At 37.6% G+C, this 20,171-nt stretch overlaps 1 protein-coding gene across 21 annotated transcripts in view; it reads left to right on the top strand.

Annotated features, from left to right (window-relative positions):
* The window catches only part of Slmap (sarcolemma associated protein), a 121,457-nt gene that overhangs the window by 75,659 nt on the left and 25,627 nt on the right, over window positions 1–20,171 (top strand). For 12 of the 21 annotated variants that reach the window (NM_001347494.1, XM_030248100.1, NM_032008.4 and 9 more), the window contains 2 exons: window positions 16,332–16,391; window positions 19,938–20,018. In NM_001347494.1, coding sequence (NP_001334423.1) covers window positions 16,332–16,391; window positions 19,938–20,018 — 141 coding nt within the window. Of the gene's footprint in view, window positions 1–5,365; window positions 5,429–5,515; window positions 16,170–16,331; window positions 16,392–19,937; window positions 20,019–20,171 lie in introns of those variants that run through there. The other 9 variants (NM_001310445.1, XM_006519725.2, XM_006519735.2 and 6 more) reach the window with 2 other exon arrangements.

The following is a 20,171-nucleotide window of genomic DNA, read 5'->3' as shown; positions in this document are numbered from 1 at the left end:
AGTGTATTAGTGTTTATTTATCTTTGTTGTCCTTCCTCCCTTCTCACCCCAACCCCACCCCCCTGCAGTCTCACCATGCCACCATGGCTGCTTAGAACTATTTAAATCATGCTGGTCATGAACTCAAGAGATCTGCTTGCCTCTGTCCTGCAAGTACTGGGGTCAAAGACATGAGCCACCCTCCCAGTGCATGGATGCTTTTGAATTACTGACTTTGTAGTCGTTTAGTCCTTTAGTCGTAAGGTATTTGTTCACTTAGGCCACTTGCCCCTTTCCTCTAAGAGTCATGGAGAACCACCTCGAGCTGTGTGCTGAGTCTTGCACTGGCTATGTGGAGTACTAAGGGATTACAGTTATGTTCAGTGAATACTGATGTGCTTATCAGCTGATTTTAATATAGAGAATTTAGAAGTAGGTATTAAGGTCAGAACTAGAATTTCTAAAGAAACCGTATTCCACGATCAGAGTATATCCTTCTCATGGAGAGAGGTCAGCGGGAAGAAGTGTTTCTTTTGATTTGTTTAAAAGGAAAATGGATGAGCTGGAGATAGAGCTTTATGTGTTTTCCAAGTTTATGCCTTGGATTCAAATCCAGCATTACAAAAAAGGGAAAAATAAGTTCTTATAGTAACTGCCAAATGGCCCAGATAATGCTGTAAATGTGAGCTGTACAGTCAAGGTCTAATATTGCATATATTGTGCATTGTAGGATTCTTAAGAAAAAAAGTATTCATTGCTATTTGATTTGTCTGTGTAATTTATAAAATGCCTTAAGTTTTTTCAGATTTGAGTTTTTGAGTTTCAATCTGAGAATTTTTAAAGGTATAGTTTATATTCATTTTACCAAAACTTTTAGTTGCTATGTATTAAAAGTATTTAGCAAATTTTTGTTAAATGAGTTAATCTCCTCTTCTAAGTACTCTTTTTTCTTAAATGATTTTCTGTTTTCCATTATTATTTTGCTTGCTTCTTTCCTTTCTGATTGTATACTTTTTAATTGAGTATTTCCTTGACTGTGTGTCAAGTGTCACATTAATACAAGCTATGGACTTTTATTTTTTCAGTTAAGAATCTTTATATACATACAAAACCATCTTTTTACTAGAGTTGTCAGATTGCTTTGTAAAATTTCTGCCCCCAAATTTAGATTAGTAGTCTGTTTTCCTATTGGAGAATAGTTATAGACTCCTTAGTTTAATGAATAATGAATTTTAATTAGTTTAATTTTAAATGAATAAAATGTTTATATTGTTCCAGGGCACTCCTTGCTATAATTATTCCATCGTTAAAGCATCTGGGTCCCTGTTGACACTGTGTTAAGTACCACGAGAATGCTAGCAAAGATTTTGACACAAACATCTCATTATGCTCCATTCTATTATAGAGTGAACTTTGTATTTGTAGTAAGATAATTTACCTTTTAAAACATCACCAAAGTTCACAGCCAGAATTTTCATAAATTTTAAAGTTAACATTACCCTTTAAGTAGTAGAGAAAAATACCAAGTTTAGAAGCAAAAGAGAAAATATCAACAGTGTCTAGAGATATTATAGTTCATATTTCTTCCAATGAACTCTTTTGAAATGACTTAAATTTTCTAAAAGCACAGATTTTATACTGTAAGTTTTTGTCTCCTTATAAACAAGCATTATTTAAATATATTGGAGTGTAGAATAGTGCCATCTAAAAGCAATATGTGAGAAATTTAAAAATGTCTAGTAACTGCAGTAAAAGTTTAAAAAGAAACAAGTAAAACACATTTAAGTAGTAAATTTTATTTAACTAGCAATTTTAACCATGTTATTTAAATATGTAACCAATATTTAAAGGTTAAAAAACCATTTTATATTAATTTTCCCTAGTAAGTGTTTGAAATCATCATATATTGATTTTAGGCTACACATAGCTTGTTTAGAATGAGCTCTGTTTAAATGGCTTAGTGGCATTTGCAATTAATGGCTACAGTAGCATAGGTACAACATGAGTACAAGGGAAACCGGAATCCTTAGGAAACGCATTTGTTTAAGCTCTGCGTTCTAAGTAGAATGGTTCTTTATGGTTCCATATTTGGTTGGGTTTTTCCCCCCATTTCTTTTACTTTTACCGATATTGCAGAGACTTGTTTTCCTTCCAGTAAGCATCTGATTCCTTTTGGATTACTAGTGATAGTAATATATTCTGTAGTTGTCTCAACTTAATTCCTAAGGGCCTGAATTCAAGTAATAGACTTTAAGTGTCATGTTTGAAATGCTTAGACAGACTCCGAGAATGTTGTCTTATGTACGTAAAGGTGCTTTTGTAGACATAGCACATATGTATTTGCCTTTTTACTTAAACAGTAGACTTTATCTAAACTAGTCTACTAAATAGTTTAGGGTCAGATTCAGATATTATAAATAGAGTACTCAGGGTACTGGAGAGATGGCTCAGTGGTTCAGAGAATTTTCTGCCCTGCAAGGAGGACCCAGGTTTGATTCCTATAACCCACATAGCATCTCACAACCAGCAGTAACTCTAGCTCCAGGGGATCCACCATCCTTTTCTGACCTTTGTGGCTTCCTGCATGCAAAACTAGAATAAATGATCCTTAGCTTAGTGAGTAACAGTGGGTGTTGTGGTTACTGTTCTGTTGTGTGAAGAGACACCATAACCAAAGCAACTTACAGAAAAAAACATTTAATTGGGGGCTTACAGTATCAGAGGGTGAGTGTCTATCATCATGATAGGAAGCAGGGCACAGGTAGGCAGACACTGGTGCTAGAGAATTATCAGAGAGCTCACATCTGATCTGCAAGTTGCAGGCCAAGAAAGAGTGAGACAGGGCCTGGCTTGGGTTTTTAAACCCCAAAGTCAACCCCCCCAATGACACACCTCCTTCAACAAGGCCACACCTCCTAATTTTCCCAAACAGTTCTACCAACTGGGGACCAGACATTCAAATATATCACCCTATGGAGGCCATTCTCATTCAAACCTCCCCAGTGATTCTCTGCTTTTAGTAAGAATTCCAGGAATTGATAAATATTGGTTTGAAATTTGGTTTCATATCTGTCATAAAGTCCTTTAGTTATGTTCAAGTTTGGTTTAAAATGAGTTTTAACAATTTTCGGTAAGCATACATAAAGATTTCTGACATTTTCGTCCATGTGTGCTCTTCCTTACCATCCCCCCTCTACTGACTCCTTCTCTCCCCAAAGGTTCTTCTTTGCTTTATATCCAGTAAGTGGATTTAAGCTAGATTACATGCAAGAGATGTATTTATCTTTTTCCTCCCACTATCCTTTCTTGTTCTCTCCCCTTTTAGACCACTTTCCTCCCCGTCCATAATCCCTTCCTATTTCCCCCATCACATGTGTGATACATACATTTAAATCTAGATTTTGCATATGAAAGAAGCTTGTGAAAGAGTCTGGCTTCTCTTGTTTAACATTTGATCATCAACATGGATACATTTTCTTGCAGATGATCAATAAAACTCTGTTCTCTCATGTACTACATTTTCTTTACCCGTCCAAACAAAATTTCACACTCAACATGATATTGCATAGTTTGAGTTTTGAAAGTGTTTAATTTAAAGTTTATGTAAAATGATTTTCTAATTTGAAATAATCTACTGAGGGCTGCAGTTTTTCTAGAATTAGCTCCCGTTGGCAAATTCTATTTGTCTAATTTAAGGCATTAATTCCAAATTTCTGTCCCAGTGAATTTTTATTTTTTTACTTGGAACTGTGCTGTGCTTCTCACCGATGTTTCTAAAACCGAAGCCGTACTGATCACTCTCCCCTGTCTTCATAGCTACCACGGGCCTTTGGGTGTGTGTGACTAGGGTCAGAGGAAAGAACACTGAGAGGTTAAAAAGGCAGGCAACAGGATCGGTGTCGCAACAGACCGGAAGACAAAGGAGAGGCAGAGGCTGCGGGGTGTGGGTGGGGGCGGAGTGGAGAGTGAGCATGCTTCCCCGCGCACCACTCCAGGGCTGAGGCCTCCAGACCTTCCAGTGGTCACCGTGCTGACCCAGCCCTTTAGACCAAAGCTTCTGCAACCTCCTGTGTAGTCTTGAAAGATAGGAATATGCGACTGACGAATGTTGTCTGGATAGGAATATGCGACTGACGAATGTTATCTGGATTAGAAGTTAGCTCTTGGTCTGTCAGTGGAGTTAGACTATTGTAAGAAAAGGACTGAAACTCTTTAACAACAATGTTAATTTTAAATTTTCTCTTTAAACTCTGGTTTGTTTGTTTTTTAACAAAACTGGATTATTTAAGTAAGCAAAGCTGTGTAGAACATGAAATTTGGGTTGAGATGAACGATGTAATGTAGTGGTATGTATAGTATAGATTAAGGAAACCATTTGTAAAAAAAAATGAATGTATAAAAACATCTACCTCATCGATTTCTTAAAAATTTACAGAAATTATTGTCCACAACTCCCTCCCCAGCTTCTTAAACAGGACTTATATTATAGTCCAAGTTTCCTTGAAGCTCACTGTGCATGTAGCCCATGTTGGGCTCAAACTCATGGCAGTCCTCCTGCCTCATCCTCCTAAATGTTGGGAATTTAGGCGTATGCTACTATACCTGGCTGATTTTAGGCATTCTTTTTTTTTTTTTTTAAGATTGATTTATTTTATTTATATGAGTACACTGTAGCTGTATAGATAGTTGTGAGCCTTTGTGTGGTTGTTGGGAATTGAATTTTTAGGACCTCTGCTTGCTCCGGTCGACCCCGCTTGCTCAGTCCCTGCTCACTCTGACCCAAATATTTATTTATTATTATAAATAAGTACACTGTTGCTGTCTTCAGACACACCAGAAGAGGGCGTCAGATCCCATTATGGGTGGTTGTGAGCCACCATGTGGTTGCTGGGATTTGAACTCAGGATCTTTGGAAGAGCAGTCAGTGCTCTTACCCACTGAGCCATCTCACCAACCTGATTTTATGCATTCTAATTTTTTTATATATTAATTAAGATCAATATCTTGGAAGAGAGACTGTTAGTATACACACCCAAAATTAATTCAGTAATAAAAACATAAAAATCCACTTTTAGAGTATTTGCAGACCTATTATGGAGAAAGGTACATATGAAAAGTAGGAAAAGCTTTTTATTTTTGTTTATATTTTGAGCTCTTTGGATAAGAACTGCACCTTTAAAAGCTAGCTATTCAGAGTAAACTAGTGATTATATAAATTACAGCTTTCAGTATTTAACTTGAAAATGTGTTAAAATATACTCTATTAGTTCTTTTCAATTACCTATGTTAAAATAATTTAATTTAATTTTTTTTTTTTTACCTTTGCTGTTGTTTATTTCAAGACAGCAACAAACTATATCCTTAAAGGTCTTTCTTTCTTTATTAGAGCACTTGCTTTCAAAGAGTGGCGGGGACTGCACTTTTATTCATCAATTCCTAGAGTGCCAGAGTGAGTACAGAGTATTTTTCACATTGATTTTTAATAAAATCAGGGGCTGAAGTTAAAAGGGCTGCAAGCATCTCAATGTACTTGTAGTAGTAAAACTGTCTTCAGGTATCAGCAAACCTGCTTGTTTCTCACTTTTGAGAAAAATATTCTTGCTGCATTTACCTATATGTATGGAATGGAAACATTTCATTTCAGTGGCCCCTACACACACACACACACACACACACACACACACACACACACACACACACACACACAGGAGGAAATTTCACACTTGCTAATTAAAAGTCATCCATCAGGGAATAACACAGACTACTGGGTTGTGAAGTACATGAACTTTCTCATTTAAAAATGTCTATTTAGTTAGTTTTATGTGTGTATTTTGTCTGCTTGTTTTGCTTGTATGTATGTCTGTATACCATGTCTATGCATTTTCTTCTGAAACTAGAGTTTCAGAGAGCTATGAGCCATCACGGGGTGCTGGAAATCAAACACAGGCTCTGCAAGAGCAGCTAGTGCTTCTACCTGCTGAGCCATCTCTTCTGCTCACAGCTAAACTTTCTATGTGTAGAGTACTGTGTGTACCTAACAGTGCCTATGTGGATACTTAGTGAAGAAATAGTGGCAGTGGCTTCTTTATTCACGTCTGGTTCTATCACAGATTGAATTTTGAGAGTTTTAAATACATTTCTCAGATTAAATGAAGTTATTAAAGCAAATAGCCGTTTGGGGCACTCAGCTCCAAGATGGCCCTCAGCACAGTGCAAGCTTTTTATTTTAAGGAAGGGGTAGCAGTAAGTTGTCTTACACTCTGGTATTGCCTAATACTGGCAATTTCCAAGTGGGTGTCTTTAGGAATATTAAAGGTGGACTGGCTCTTGGTGAGTTAGACCTCTTCTGAGTTCTAAACAAAATGTTGTGAATCCTTTTTATTTGAAGTTCATATAGCAGCTTAAATCTCTTAACAGAAAGCTGCAGCATTGTTAGTGTTGTTAGTGATGGTAAGTCACCGTGCACAGAAGTGCTTGTTTACATGCACTGCTTTCTTGTCTTCAGTTACTCTCAAGCACTTTTCCTTTCCTCCCCTCTTGAAAAGAATGATTTCTATCCATGTCTTAGGCGTATATATGTTTGCCTCATGCTTAAGCCCAGGGCCATTTGTGGTTAAAAGGGTCATACCTGGATTTAGAGCATACAGTTTCAGTGGGTCACCGTTACAACTTCCAAGAGCTGTATAGAAAACTATGTTATTGCATTAAATTGTTTTAGAAGAGCTGTTTCTCCCTCAGTTTTAGATACTGTAATAAAGTATAAAGCTATTTTTAAGGCTTTTTTTAAAAATATATGTGACATTTTCCCAAACTCTTAATACTTGTGGACCATCTGATTACTGCATCTCAATTATGGGAAAAGTCCTTGTTAGTAACCAATAAAGGTCACAGACCTTATTCTTATCACTTGCCTATTCTCAAAAAAGGAAACAAAACCCCATTAAATGTCTAATTTATATTATATATTTGATTTAAAGTAATATAAAGTATAATTGTTTAAAATTTAAGTTAAAATCTGCTTAGAGAATTTTATTACATTGTATTTGTATGGTAAAATGAGCCAGATAAGTATTAAGAGAACAGAAGTCAAAACAAACACCCTCACTCAGCGAGAAAGTTAACTAATCAAAGGATGTTTGTGCTAACTATCTGTGTGATTGCTCCAGAAAATACTGAACCTGCAGGACACAGAAGGAGAGTCAGAAGATAAAACTCTCATTCTTTGTATACAAAGGACAAAGAACAAGAAACAAAGCAAAACAAAACAAAAGGGCTTCTATACAGCTGATCTTCTGAGTTTTTAGTGCAAATAGTGAGAGGTTCAACTCTTGAGTGGCTCAGAGAAGCATATCATAAGAATCTGGTTTCTGCATTTTAGGTAGCAACAGTTTGCTTTCGATGATTCCAGATGGTATCTTGAATTTTCCAAATTAAGTTGGTTCCTTAAATAAGGATTGCTGGAAAGAGGGTTACCTCTGGCCTTGTTTGTTGTTAGAAGGGTCATTTTATGACAAACTGCCATTGCGGACATTAAGTTTAAAGAGTATTATCACAGGAAGGAAACTCAGCAAGCACCTTGTTCAGGTAAACTTAGGAGTAGTGTGGAATTATGCATTGACAGCCATATATCATCTTTTTTGCTTTTTTTGTTTTGTTTTTAATGACTAGGCAATTTAAATTGATTGGTATTGATTACAAAGTATATATTTAGTCTACAGTAGTACTTCATATTCTTTCCCCACTCTTTTAAAAAGAAATGTCAGATACCTTGTTTATTATTTATTGGACTTATATAGCTAAAGTCAGTGTTTTAAAAACTAAAAAGCTTATGGTTTACTTCCATTGATTCTTTATATTTAGTATATTGGGAGATAGTTCATCTTACCTGTATGAACCCATAAAAATGTAGATTGATTTTTATAGAAAATAAATGAGCTGGAATACATTTTAATGGTTTCCTTGTATGAAAAGTCAGACTGTATTTTTTAAAAAGTTCTTTTAGAGAAAAGTGCTTAATTCTAGGAAAAGAAGGTAGGTTTTAAACAAGCTTAAGTATAACCTTTTACATAATTCCCAATCTGTAAATATTCTATATAAAATTACTTTACATAAAGTCTAGAACTAGCAGGTAACTTCACTAAAACTTATTAAAACCTTATTAGCAAAAAGGAGTATCTTCAGGCTGGCAGGGCTGAGGAAGGACTAAGTGCCTTCCATCTTCCCTGTAAGCTCACTCACTCAGCCACTTGGGTTTACTTCATAAACGTAACAGATTGTCCAGAACGCTTTTGTGTTTTGCTAAAGATGCTTTCTGAGCTAACAACTTGTGTACCTGTTCTGTTTGGTCCTGTGAGACCCTGACTTAAAGCGTTTCTCCCTGGGAGGTAAAGCCCCTGAATGTTCCCCTATCTCTAAAACAATACAGCCAGAAAGAAGCTCTTTGTTCTCTATAGCCAGCAAAAAGCTTTTTTTGTTTCAATACCTTACAATCAGAGATGCAGATAATTGTAAAAAGACCTAGCCAGGCGCTTGCCAGGCCCTGTGCCAAGGACACTACCCCCACCCCCCAGAAGAGCGGTAGCCAGACTCCTTCCAACTCTCTGCCCAACTCCTCCAATTCCTCACTTTTCCTTTAAAAGCCCCCTGCTGTTGCCGCTGGGGTCGAACTCCCCTGCCCTACACAGTGTAAGGAGTTCGTCCTCAGCTAGCTGATAATAAAGCCTCTTGCCGTTTGCATCGGGTGTGGTTATTGGGCCAGTTCATCCCCGGACTTGAGCGGAGGCCCAGCTTCGGGGTCTTACAGTCCATGAACTCTCGTTTGATGAACTCATTAAATGCTGAGAGACTTGGGACCTGTCCTTGAGTGCAGGGAGGGCGGCTCTCTGGACATCTGCCTGCCACTGGGCTGTCCTCACAAGGAGACTTTGCTGCTGGATGCCAGAGAACGCTCCTCGCGGGTCTGCTTTGTAGAGACGGATTGTCCATTTTCCAGGAGTCAGCTCACTCTTCATGGCATTAGCAAGTGTCCCGAGTGAGATTAATGCCTCTGTGCTCTTAATCCGTGTTTACTTTTTTATCTTACTGGTTTGCGAACTATTTTTTCCCTTGCCCTATTTTCATTTTGAAATTATAGACACTGTTTCTGCACACTTCTTCTAGTACGTTCTTCCTGCTAGGGCTTGCTCACTCTCACTGAAACTGAACCCTTAGTTAAAGGAATCCACTGACTAGGTGTTGCTGGGTGACTCTGTGTTTACGCTGTCTCAGGGTTATCTGAGTGCCAACTCTACTTCAAATACATTTTTTTAAACTTCAGTTTTTAAAATTTTTTATTTCTCTAAACTTGATCAGTTTATTTATGATTAGAAAACATCAAGTAACTGTAGTTCTGTGGTTTATATCCCCATCATGGGAAGACTTTCTCTCAGAGTTAGATGTTGCTAATATTTGATCTCTTCGTTCTTAGTTTGTCTTCTCTAGATACATTGAAGGCTATTGGCAGCTCTTTTAGCACTTGAGTGGCAAGAAAAGGATGATGGTAAACTCATGCCAGTGCTGTTTTCTCTGTTCTTGAAATTGGTCAGTTTTCATCGAGTTCTGATTCTGAACCCCTCTCTCTCTCCTCCTTATTCCTCTTCCTCTCGTTTCAAACAAAACCAAACCAACCAAAAACCTGTTCCCAGAATATCTTCTATAGCAAGAATTCCTTTAGCTGATTTTACGTCACCAGAAATGAATCCCACTGTACCAATCTGAATTTTAAAATGCATGTGTGCAGCCCCTTCTGTGAAGTTCTAACGCCTTATTTCTGCTGGGAGTTGCCCGTCTCTGAGGAAGATTAGTTGCCAACTTGATGTTGAATTCTAGTTCTAATTTCATTTAATTATAACTTCATTATAATTTTAGTAAGTTTATTTTTGGCATTTGCTTTTTCAGAATCAACCAACTCTTCAGGTGGCTTTGGCTTGTTTCCATTTATAATCTTAGAGAGGAATGCTGGGAGGACTTGTTTCACTTACCATATGATTTCTGGCAAATTAGCCCCCTTTAGCTTTCCTTTCTTCATTTATAAAATGAGATGGTTGTACATACCTCATGACACTTTTAAAGCTGAGTTGAGATTATATTCACCTGAGCTCGCTGCTCTTGTGAGCTGGAGGGAGGAGACACACGATGTCTGACTCTGCAGGGACAGCTGCAGAAGCTTGCCTGGAGTAGCACTGTCCCCTCCTCCCTCCTAGGCATGGAGCAGCGAGCCAGCTGAGCTAGCTTTGTTTTCTCAGAATCTGGAGTTTTACTTGTTAATTAACAGTATGCATGCCATTTACATTATTTTAATTGCTGGCATGTTTGCAATTAAGCACATTATTATAACAATATTTCATGATGAAACTCCGTTTTGAGATTTAGAAATATTTTTTGGGTTGGTAGTTGCAGAGCAGATAGTCTAGTTCTCCTCTAACCTGAATTTACCTAGGATTCTTAGTTGTACTTATGTCTTAGCATCGTGGTTAGTTGTCCTTGTCATCTAAGGAAAATGTGTCTCTGGTGTTAAGAACCTAATCTTTGCACACCTGAGTCGTCTTCTTTTTTTTTCCCCCTCAAGATTTATTTATTTATTTATTATTTATTTAATGTATATGAGCACACTGTAGCTGTACAGATGGTTGTGAGCCATCATGGGGTTGCTGGGGCTTGAACTCAGGACCTCTGCTCACACCAGCCCTTCTTGCTGCAGCCCAAAGATTTAATTATTATCTGTAAGTACACTGTAGCTCTCTTCAGACACACCAGAAGAGGGTGTTAGATATCACTCTCTTACGGATGATTGTGAGCCACCATGTTGTTGCTGGGATTTGAACTCAAGATCTTTGGAAGAGCAGTCAGTGCTCTTAACTGCTGAGCCGTTTCTCCAGTCCAATAGCTATATTTTTAACAGAAACTTTAAAACACCAAGACAGCTGAAAGTCTTCTTGTGAGTATGTCACTTTATTCCTTATTTCTATTTTAAACCACATAGTAATGTGGTACATAATTTATTTCTGTGAACCAAGAAATAAGCTTAGTTCTCATCCAGTAGGGTTTTGGCAGATTCAAAATTTTAAAATTTACAATTTTATCATCCTATACTTTATGACTAAAATAAATGTTTAGATGATGGTCCCTCGTGTAGTTAAGATGATTTTGTTGCTAGTTTTGCTTCCCAGAATAAGCTCCATATAGAAGTGCCCAAGGAGATAAATTAGATTAAAACTCAAGGATGTTCATAGCAGCAGGTTTATAATAGTCCCAAACTGGAAACAACTCAGAAGACTTTCAATATTAGTGAATAAATGCACTATGATCTGTTGGGTGACAGAGCATAACATGTAAGAATATGCACTGTAGTAGTTTATTTAGGAAGTTAAACCCTGAAAGTTATATTTATTTAGTCAGGTATGTTTGGGTAGTGTGACTAAAGAAATGCGAAAGAGTGCACAGGGAGATAGCTTGCTTGGCAAAGTGCTTGTTGCACACACACAAAGGCCAGAGGGATGTCTAGTAGCAGTAGAAAAAAACGGCACAGTCACACATCCTGGTAATCCCAGATAAGGTGAGGCAAAGACAGGAAGATGTGTTGGCCAGCTGCACTAGCTGGATGGTGAGAACCAGGTTCAATGAGAAATCATCTCTCAAAAAATAATATGAGAGCAACTGAGGAAGGTACTCAGTGTAATCTGTGGCCTTCACATGCATGTGCACACATGTGCCCACATACCCACACATGAATACACATGAATACTGAGGAAGGTACTCAGTGTAATCTGTGGCCTTCACATGCATGTGCACACATGTGCCCACATATCCACACATGAATACACATGAATACTGAGGAAGGTACTCAGTGTAATCTGTGGCCTTCACATGCATGTGCACACATGTGCCCACATACCCACACATGAATACACATATACATACCAAGAAATGGAGGAAGCAAATAAATATGAAAGGGTAAGTATTACAAAGTCAGGTAGTCCTTGCCATTGTGGGAAGAGAACGTAGAGAGTTGATATCGACCTTTGAAGGTTGATAGAAAGGATCTGTTCTTTGACTGGGCAATGCCCTCAAAGAAATTCACTTTATAAATACCTACACCTTTTAAAACCTCTGTGTGTGTGTGTTATTTACACAATAAATACACATGACTAAATGTGGCACTATCCAGATGAGGTGGCACATGCCTGTAATCTGAGCAGTGAGCAGGCTGAGATAAGAGGGTTGCTAGAGCAACACGGCTGATAAGTGATAAGACCCTGCCTCAAGTAAATGAGGAGGAACAAGAGCATGGTAATAATCCCCACTCTAGAGTAATACTTAAGTATATCAAACAAACCAACCGTGGATTGGATTGGTTTGGCTTGGTTTGGTTTTTTATTGTATCTATTGTATCTCTTTCAATTGTGGCAAGTCAGATAACTCCTTCAAGATCTAAAGGATCTTCTGTTACATGGAAGTTCTTTCTTCTGATCTCTGATGAGGGGTAGGGGAAGTAGGCCATAAGCTGTTCTTTCTGTAGATTATAGGTATTGCAATAGAGCTTCTGTGTTGTTGGAGGTTTTATGTTTTGTTTGCTTTGTTTTTCACTTTCTCAAAATGAAAGGGAAAGTTTTGAGCAATATATTCTAATATGATACCCCCCTATTTATGGTTTTTCATGACAAGAGTTTTTCTGTGTAGCCCTGGCTTCTTAGAAGTTGAGAGCAACTTCAGGCTGGCCTCTGCCTCTCTGAGTTCTGGCATTAAAGGTGTAACCTACCATCACCTGGCTGAGTTTTTGATGTTTAAGACAATCGTTGTAGTTGAGAAAGACCAGAAGAGATGATAACCAGACAGATATGAGGCCTAGGTCAGATCTGTGTTGACACACCTCCCCATTCTCTTTAAACCAATTTCCTTGTTATCGTGTCTTTGTTATCCTGGTGCACAGTAATATTCGAAGGACTCCTTTTGTTCCCATAAGTAGTTTATAGTGAATTGAGGAAAGTGGAGGTAATGGACAGCTGCAGCATCCCGTCAAAGAGATTTGAATAAAGAATAGTGGAGCAAGAGAGGAAGGACACCTACATCATTTAGGAGAAAGGAAGAAAATAGAAACTCAGCTTTAGCCACAATGAGATTACGTCCCTGTGGGATTCTGCATGAAGATACCTAGAAAGCAGTTAGAGAATAGAGTTCTGGAAACTAAGAGAGAATATGACTTGCCATCAGCATTAAAAACAGTTCAGTTGCAGATAATTAATACAATGAATAGATGAATGCTATTGCCACTAGAAAAAATCTTGAATGCCAAATACACATATTTAAATTATATCCTCATGGAGAAAAAGGCAATGAAAGGCTAAGAAAGGAGTGGGCAGGCATAGGAAATGAATGGGCAGTCCTAGAAATAAAAGACACAGTTTTTAAAAGGCAGTTGAAAGCTTTTGATTAAATACAGTTAGTGAATCCATTTATAACAAAAGATTTAGGTCACAAGGACAAAGGGGTGGGGGAGACTTTAGCAAGTCATAGGTGTCAACAAAATTTTGGAATATTCCAAAAAAGTTAATCAGGTGTGAGAGATTTGGAATTGTATTCTGTTTCTTACTCTACAGGGGGTAGAGGGGAAAGTTTTGAATAGACAGCCCAGATGCCAAAGGTGCTCAGGACCCGGGAATCCATGTGGTGCTTTAAGCAAGGGTGTGGGTTTACCTAAGAGCAGTCTGTGCCTTATTTTCTTTACCCTGCGCCATTCAGGAGCTGCTGCTCACAAGTCTCCTGAACTGCTCTGTGTCCCATAAGAGCTTCTAGAACTTTGCAGGTTTGAGTATAAGAAAACCAGGACTTTATGAGCCAGGGAAGAAACAGGAAAAATGTACGAAGCAGAAGAAAGCTTTTAAGAAATGTAATTAATTTTTTCAGAAAGTTAGATATTTTATAAATAAAACAAGAAACATATTGTCTCTTAAAAGGTGTAGCCCAAGTTATTAAAATTATTGACAGGCAAGAGTACGATACTAAAGTTTTAAAAATCAGTACAAAGGTTTTTTAAAAAGTAAATATTCTAGACAATGAAAATGGTAAGAATTTTGAGTAAAAATTTTCTAAAGTAAATGTTTTAAAAAGAGAAGTGAGAAAAATGGGATGTGTGGAAGGACGTGGACACACATACCCACAGAGAATATACTTATGAATAAAACAGAATGTAAGACAGTGCCCCAGTGAAAGGTATTGATTCTATGCTGTAAATTAAGAAGATACACTGAATGTTCATTGACTTGTGTCTTAAAATATCACAGGCTAAACCAGAAACCAAGGCACACACTCTATTGTTCCATTTCTATGATCCATACAGGGTAAATAAATCAAGCAATAGGAAACAGATCATAACCTGCCAGGGCCAGAGAGGGAGGGTGGGGAACAAATGCTTAATATTTATTTGGCTTCTTTTGGGGTGGTGAAAATGTTTTAGGTGTTATGGCTGTACTAACGATTACTGAGTTGTTCCTTTAAAATGGGTACGGTCTATGTGAGTTTTAGTTGAGAGAGGATGGGTGGAGGGGAGTACAAAAATAATAGGATTGGACATACTGCCCAGTAGCACAGTACCCTGCATTCTCCAGTGTGGGGCTAGAATGGAACAGGGGAATTTAATAGCTCTAAGGGTCAGTAAGCAAAATTATAAAATGGCAGTAAATAAACCTTGGAGTAATTTTTTTGTCTCTCCCTCCTACTTTCTAAATTCTGTGTTCCTGTACTTACTTTTTTAGATTTATTTATTTTTTAATTTTGTATATGTGATTATTTTGTCCATATATATGTATTTGTACTATGTGTGTGTCTGGTGCCCATGGAGGCCAGAAGAGTGTGTCAGGTCCCTTAGGACTGAAGTTACACCACCATTTTGATGTTGGGAACGGAAGTTCAGCTCCTCTGTGAGAACAGTTGCTCTTAACCACTGTGCAGGATCTGGATTCTTACTGGCTTAGTCTGTCAGGCATTTCTTTCTCATCCATGCTACTTGTCTGTCATGACGAGAGCACTTTGTGCCACATCATCACTCAGGGTCTATAATGTTAATCGTCTTACTGTGGTGTTGCCATCTCAAAAGATGATGCTTAAGTTCCTGTAGTGTCGGGGCTGTGAACCTCTATCTTCTCTTAGGACCTTTGGCCCTGGCTTGGTGCCATGGAATTGAGTGTCACCCCAGGTACTCAGAAAGGAAAGGCAGATCAATTATTGTAAGCTCTAGAAATCCTTACCGCCTATGAAGAGTCTTCACTGGGCTCACCCAGGTCCGAAGAGAGGAACCAGCAGAGCACCGTGCTTCTAAAACTTTGAAGGAAAATTATTTCCTATAGCATTGTGGGCCTAGTTTAAACTGTCAGATAAAAAGTGTTAGTAGAACTAGCATCCCTTTCATGAGAAGGTCAGAAGCTATGTTACAATAATAAAAAGAGAATAAAACAAGAGAAAGATTTGAGAATCCACAGCCAGGGCACAGTGCAGGCTACTGTTGAGACTGAGGTAGTAAAACTAAAAAGCTGAGAAGGCCAGGTGTGGTAAAGTGAAGTGAGTACGAGCAGGAGGAAGGTCGGGGCAGGAGGGTCTGAAATGGAAGGCCAGTCTGGGCTACATATGAGACCGTCTTTAAACAAACAGACAAGACAACACATGAGGAAAGGGAGAGATGGAGATATGTGTGACAATATCAGGAATTGTGTTTCTGTAAGAACTTAGACTGAAAAAAAAAAACATTTAGTAAATAAAAAGGATTTATAAAGTCCCAAAATACTGAGTGACTTCAAGTAGTAAACTGTACAGATATATTTTTTCTTACTAAATGCTAAAAGCAATCCTATTATTTCTTTTAAATAGCTAGCTCTTCTAAAATCATCCATTTTCTTGATTATATATTTTGTAGATTCTCTTCTGAATTGTATCAATAGGAAATTATCTATCGGTATGGCATTGTTTCTCTTCTTTAAGGAAACTGCCTTCCCAAAGTCCTTTATTTCAACTTCATACCCAGGACTTAACGATTTCCTGTTGGTTGTTTCTTTTGTTTCCTCATACAAGAGTCTAGACTTTATAATAGGCTGGTGTCTGATGAAAACAGAAGGCATGTTCTTTCCCTACTCCCCGTTCTCTGCAGTAATGTGATTGCTCTAGTAAGTGTAGCTCTCTACTTCCTCTTCAAGGTTCAAGCTTTTGGTTGAAGCTTGGTCCTGGAGTGATGTCTTTAAATTTGGTCATGGAATGTGTTACACTGCTCCTCTCAGGGAATGCGGCTCTGTTTGAGCTTCGGTGCTAACGCTTCTTTTCTTTGGCAGAGAAGCTGATGGTCCAAGGGCATCTAACCAAAGTGGTAGAAGAATCAAAGCTTTCAAAAGGTTAGTTTGCTGTCTTCTCTCCCCCGTGGTTTTACAGGTATTTTGGATAATGAAAGTTAGTTTAGAATTTCAAGGTTGTTGTATTTTAACCATGAGCTTATTTCTTACAGCTTACAAAATGTCACTCTAGTAACAGTATCGGATATTATATAAAGTATTTGTATGTTTATTTTAAGAAAAAATAGGAAAGTTTCTTTTACTGTAGGCATTTGTGTGTGGTTTTAAGGTTAATGCTTGTGGTAGGTTTGCAGTTGATCCTTTCCTCTCATTGCTACATTGTTGTCAGTTTTCATCTCAGTCTTAGTCAACACAGGGCAATCTTTTAAGAGTGAAAAATACTTAAAATTTTATTTTGAAGACTACTATATATTTAACATTCCTTATGGTATTCAGTATTTCTCTATTTTGTTATCTTAGTTTGATTAAAACAAAAGTGATGACTTTTAGCAATGTAAAATCATGTTATATTTTATAATTAAGTCTAGTAATACCATCAAAATAGGTTATTATTATTATTAGTTAAACTTAGGGAAGAAAATTAAAATTTAAAGCACCATACTGCTGCTTTTAAGCATAGGACAGCTAGGTAAGTAAGTCTGGCAGGATGTGTTCCTTGTTAGAGTGGGGCTTTCATTAGACTTTGCCAGGATAAAATTTAAAACTAGCTTCACAATCCTAGTTAGTTAGTTAAAACAACAAATGCTAAGAGTTTGTAACAGTTTATTTTCGTACATTCTGTATTATTAGAGTAATTGGGTTCACTTGCTTTTTAAAATGTTTTTAAACAAATTGTGTTATTTCAGATGTCTGGAAGCTTTCATTTTGAGTTTTGTGCACAGTAGATGCCATATAAGGAGAAAGAATGCATAGACATGCAATGCTGAGATTGTTCTGGCTGATGGGCATTAGGTTGCAGAACAGTGAACTATTTTTAGTACAGATGTAATTTATTTTGTCTTATTAAACAGATGAGAACAGACTTTAAAATAGCCTTTACTTCACCTCCTAAGTTCCTATTCTAATCTGTTGATTGAGTAAGCAACACTTTGGACTGTAAGCAAAGCAGAGGGTGGGGGTGATTGGTGTTTCTTTCCAAAAAGTGCCTTGCTGCCTAGGTATGTCAGTGTATTATGGAATAGATTTGCTTGAAATCAGGTTTTTGAAAAAGCTGTGAGCAACATTATGGATTAAAAAACTACAAATAAAAAGTTTTGAAGAGCCGGTTTTGATTCAGCAGTTCCTCTTCTGGGTCTCTTGGTTTGTTTTTTGTTGAGACAAACTCTTACTGTGTTGCCTTGTTTAGCCTTGAGCTCTTGTCTTAGCTTCCTGAATGCTGAGATTACAAATGGGGAGGGACCACATTGGCTGTGTTTTTATCTTAGGGAACAAGCTAGACCAATGTTCAAGGTTCTTTGTTTCAGTCAGACATTTATTAAACCTATTATGGCAAATAGTTCCATGCAAATGAGTTTAATTCATTTTCCAAGAGTCATAATACGTGTTTCATATTTCATTAATCAGCACTTGTTAGTACTTTTCACACTGCCAAACCAGGTGGCCATAAAAGTTACATTTTAATGTTTTCAGACTGGCTATAAAATATTTCCTTGGAATTTGACTCAGTTACTTGTCTTTAAAAAACTGCATTAGTGATTTTATGGTGAACTTTTTCATTACTCCATTGAAAATGACAGTTGCTAGGAGTTATCAGCTCCTCTGAAGGCTTCACTCTCATGCATATAACCATGCCTTGCACGTGCTTTCTGAGTTAGGGTTAACTCAGGACATATCTGTAGACGCTTGGACATAGATAGATGCAGCACAACCATTCTGTTCTCTGCATGTCCTCAGGCAGCTCACGGAAACTTTCAACCTCAGTTTCTCCACTCTTTCTGGTGTGTGTTAGGTTGGCTGCTTTGATTTGGAGACGGGGTCTTAGGAAAGAAAAAGGGGGGAGGGAGTAAATGAAACAATCTCTAAATATACAAGTAGTGTAATCTTTATGTATTATACTTACTGTCTTTAAGTTTCAGTCAGTAATATTACATGTATCTTGAATATGTTCAATACACATTTCATTTTTTCATAATGAGGGTACTGTAGTGAGCATCGTTATGTCTTATTTCACATATTCAACTACTTCCTTAGAGGAAAGTAAAAGTGGGCTCATAAACTTTATTTATTAGATTTATTAATTTTATATGTATGAGTATTACTCTGCATGAATGTATATGCACTGTATATGTATTGGTACCCACAGAGGCCAGAAGTAGTGTTGGATTCCCAGGACCTAGAGTTACAGTGAGTTGTGAGCCACTCTGGGTTCTGGAACCATATTAGGGTTACCTGCAAGAATAGGAATTGTTCTTAACTGCTGAGTCATCACTCCAGTCCATGGTTTTGCATATTTTAAATTTTGATAAATATTGTCACAAATGGTGTGGTCAGATAAATGTCATGATTATTTATGAAGATAGTAATCCCCTAATGAGTATGATTTTTCTCACTAGAGAGATAGCATCTGCATACCCTGAGACAGCAGAATGTGGTCAACAGGGGAAAAAGAAAAGCAGTAACAAAAATGATATAATAAAAAAAGTAATACACTAGGGAAATAAATGTTTCCTTAGCAGCAGTGTGGTAAGAGTGATGCTTTGCAGCATAAATAGGCCAGATAGAGAAAATGGTTGTTGAGGAACGTAGACTCAAGCAAAGAATTGCAGTCTACAGTGAGTTCTTATGCATAACCCTCCAAAGAAGCCTGCATAACTGAACTCTCGTGGGGATCAATCAATACAGGGATAAGAGTGTGGCTAAACTCTTCTATCTGAAGCTTAACTGAAGCCTAGGTGTGATTCTATAGAGTTTTGGTTGGAGAATGGCTTTCTCTGTAAACCCTGTCCCAAAGAATGCCATAGAATACATAGGTGTGCTGTTAGAGATACTGGCTGGGATTTAGTCACCCACCATCTTTAATCAACTGTTGCTTTGAGAACAGTAGCCTAGAATGTCTGATATGGCATGGTAGCTCTCAAAAAACACCTTTAAAACAGGTTTCCTTCTTGTTGTAATTTGGGTTTGTTGTAATTTGAATTTTCTTTAAAAAGGGGGCTGCTCATCTAAACTGGTACTTTTATAAATTTTTAAGTGATTTTCTAACTCTGCCCAAAGGCAAGCTTCAGGCTGTAATATGTAATGTGCCTTTTCCTTTGATTGTCTTCAGGCAGTGGCAGCATTGCTCTGGGAGTTTTGTTACATTTGTTGTGCCTCCCTGATTGCTGTATTTTTGTTCCAGCTGATAAGTGAACAGACTTGAATAAGAGCCCTAACCCTCTGCATAGCAAGCAGGGTCCACATTTGGATTTTCTCTGTGCTCTCAGAAGTAATCAGCATTGAGTCGGGTGGTGAAGAACAGAGAGATTCAGTGATCTCAGTTGATTTTTAACACTATTTTGCATAGACGTAGATTTGATCATTTAAAGCGATTTTCTTAGTAGACGGTGTTGAATTATAATAACATTTTGACTTTTGTGTTTTTCCTAATAGAAAATCAGGCAAAAGCAAAGGAATCCGACTTATCAGACACTCTGAGTCCAAGCAAGGAAAAAAGCAGCGACGACACTACAGGTGAGTGCGGGCCAAGTGCTTACAACCCGAGCACTCTCTGCGTGACTTAGGTTTGTTGGGTAATGAGAATGGAAACCTCAGAGTTTGTATTTAATGAAAAAGTGGTGTTCTAGCTTCTCCGATCCCTCTGTAAAATCTTGGATATTTTGTTTA

Source organism: Mus musculus, chromosome 14 (assembly GCF_000001635.26).
Source record: "Mus musculus strain C57BL/6J chromosome 14, GRCm38.p6 C57BL/6J".
NCBI classification, from domain to species: domain Eukaryota; kingdom Metazoa; phylum Chordata; class Mammalia; order Rodentia; family Muridae; genus Mus; species Mus musculus.
This window is presented reverse-complemented; position numbering and strand designations above follow the sequence as displayed.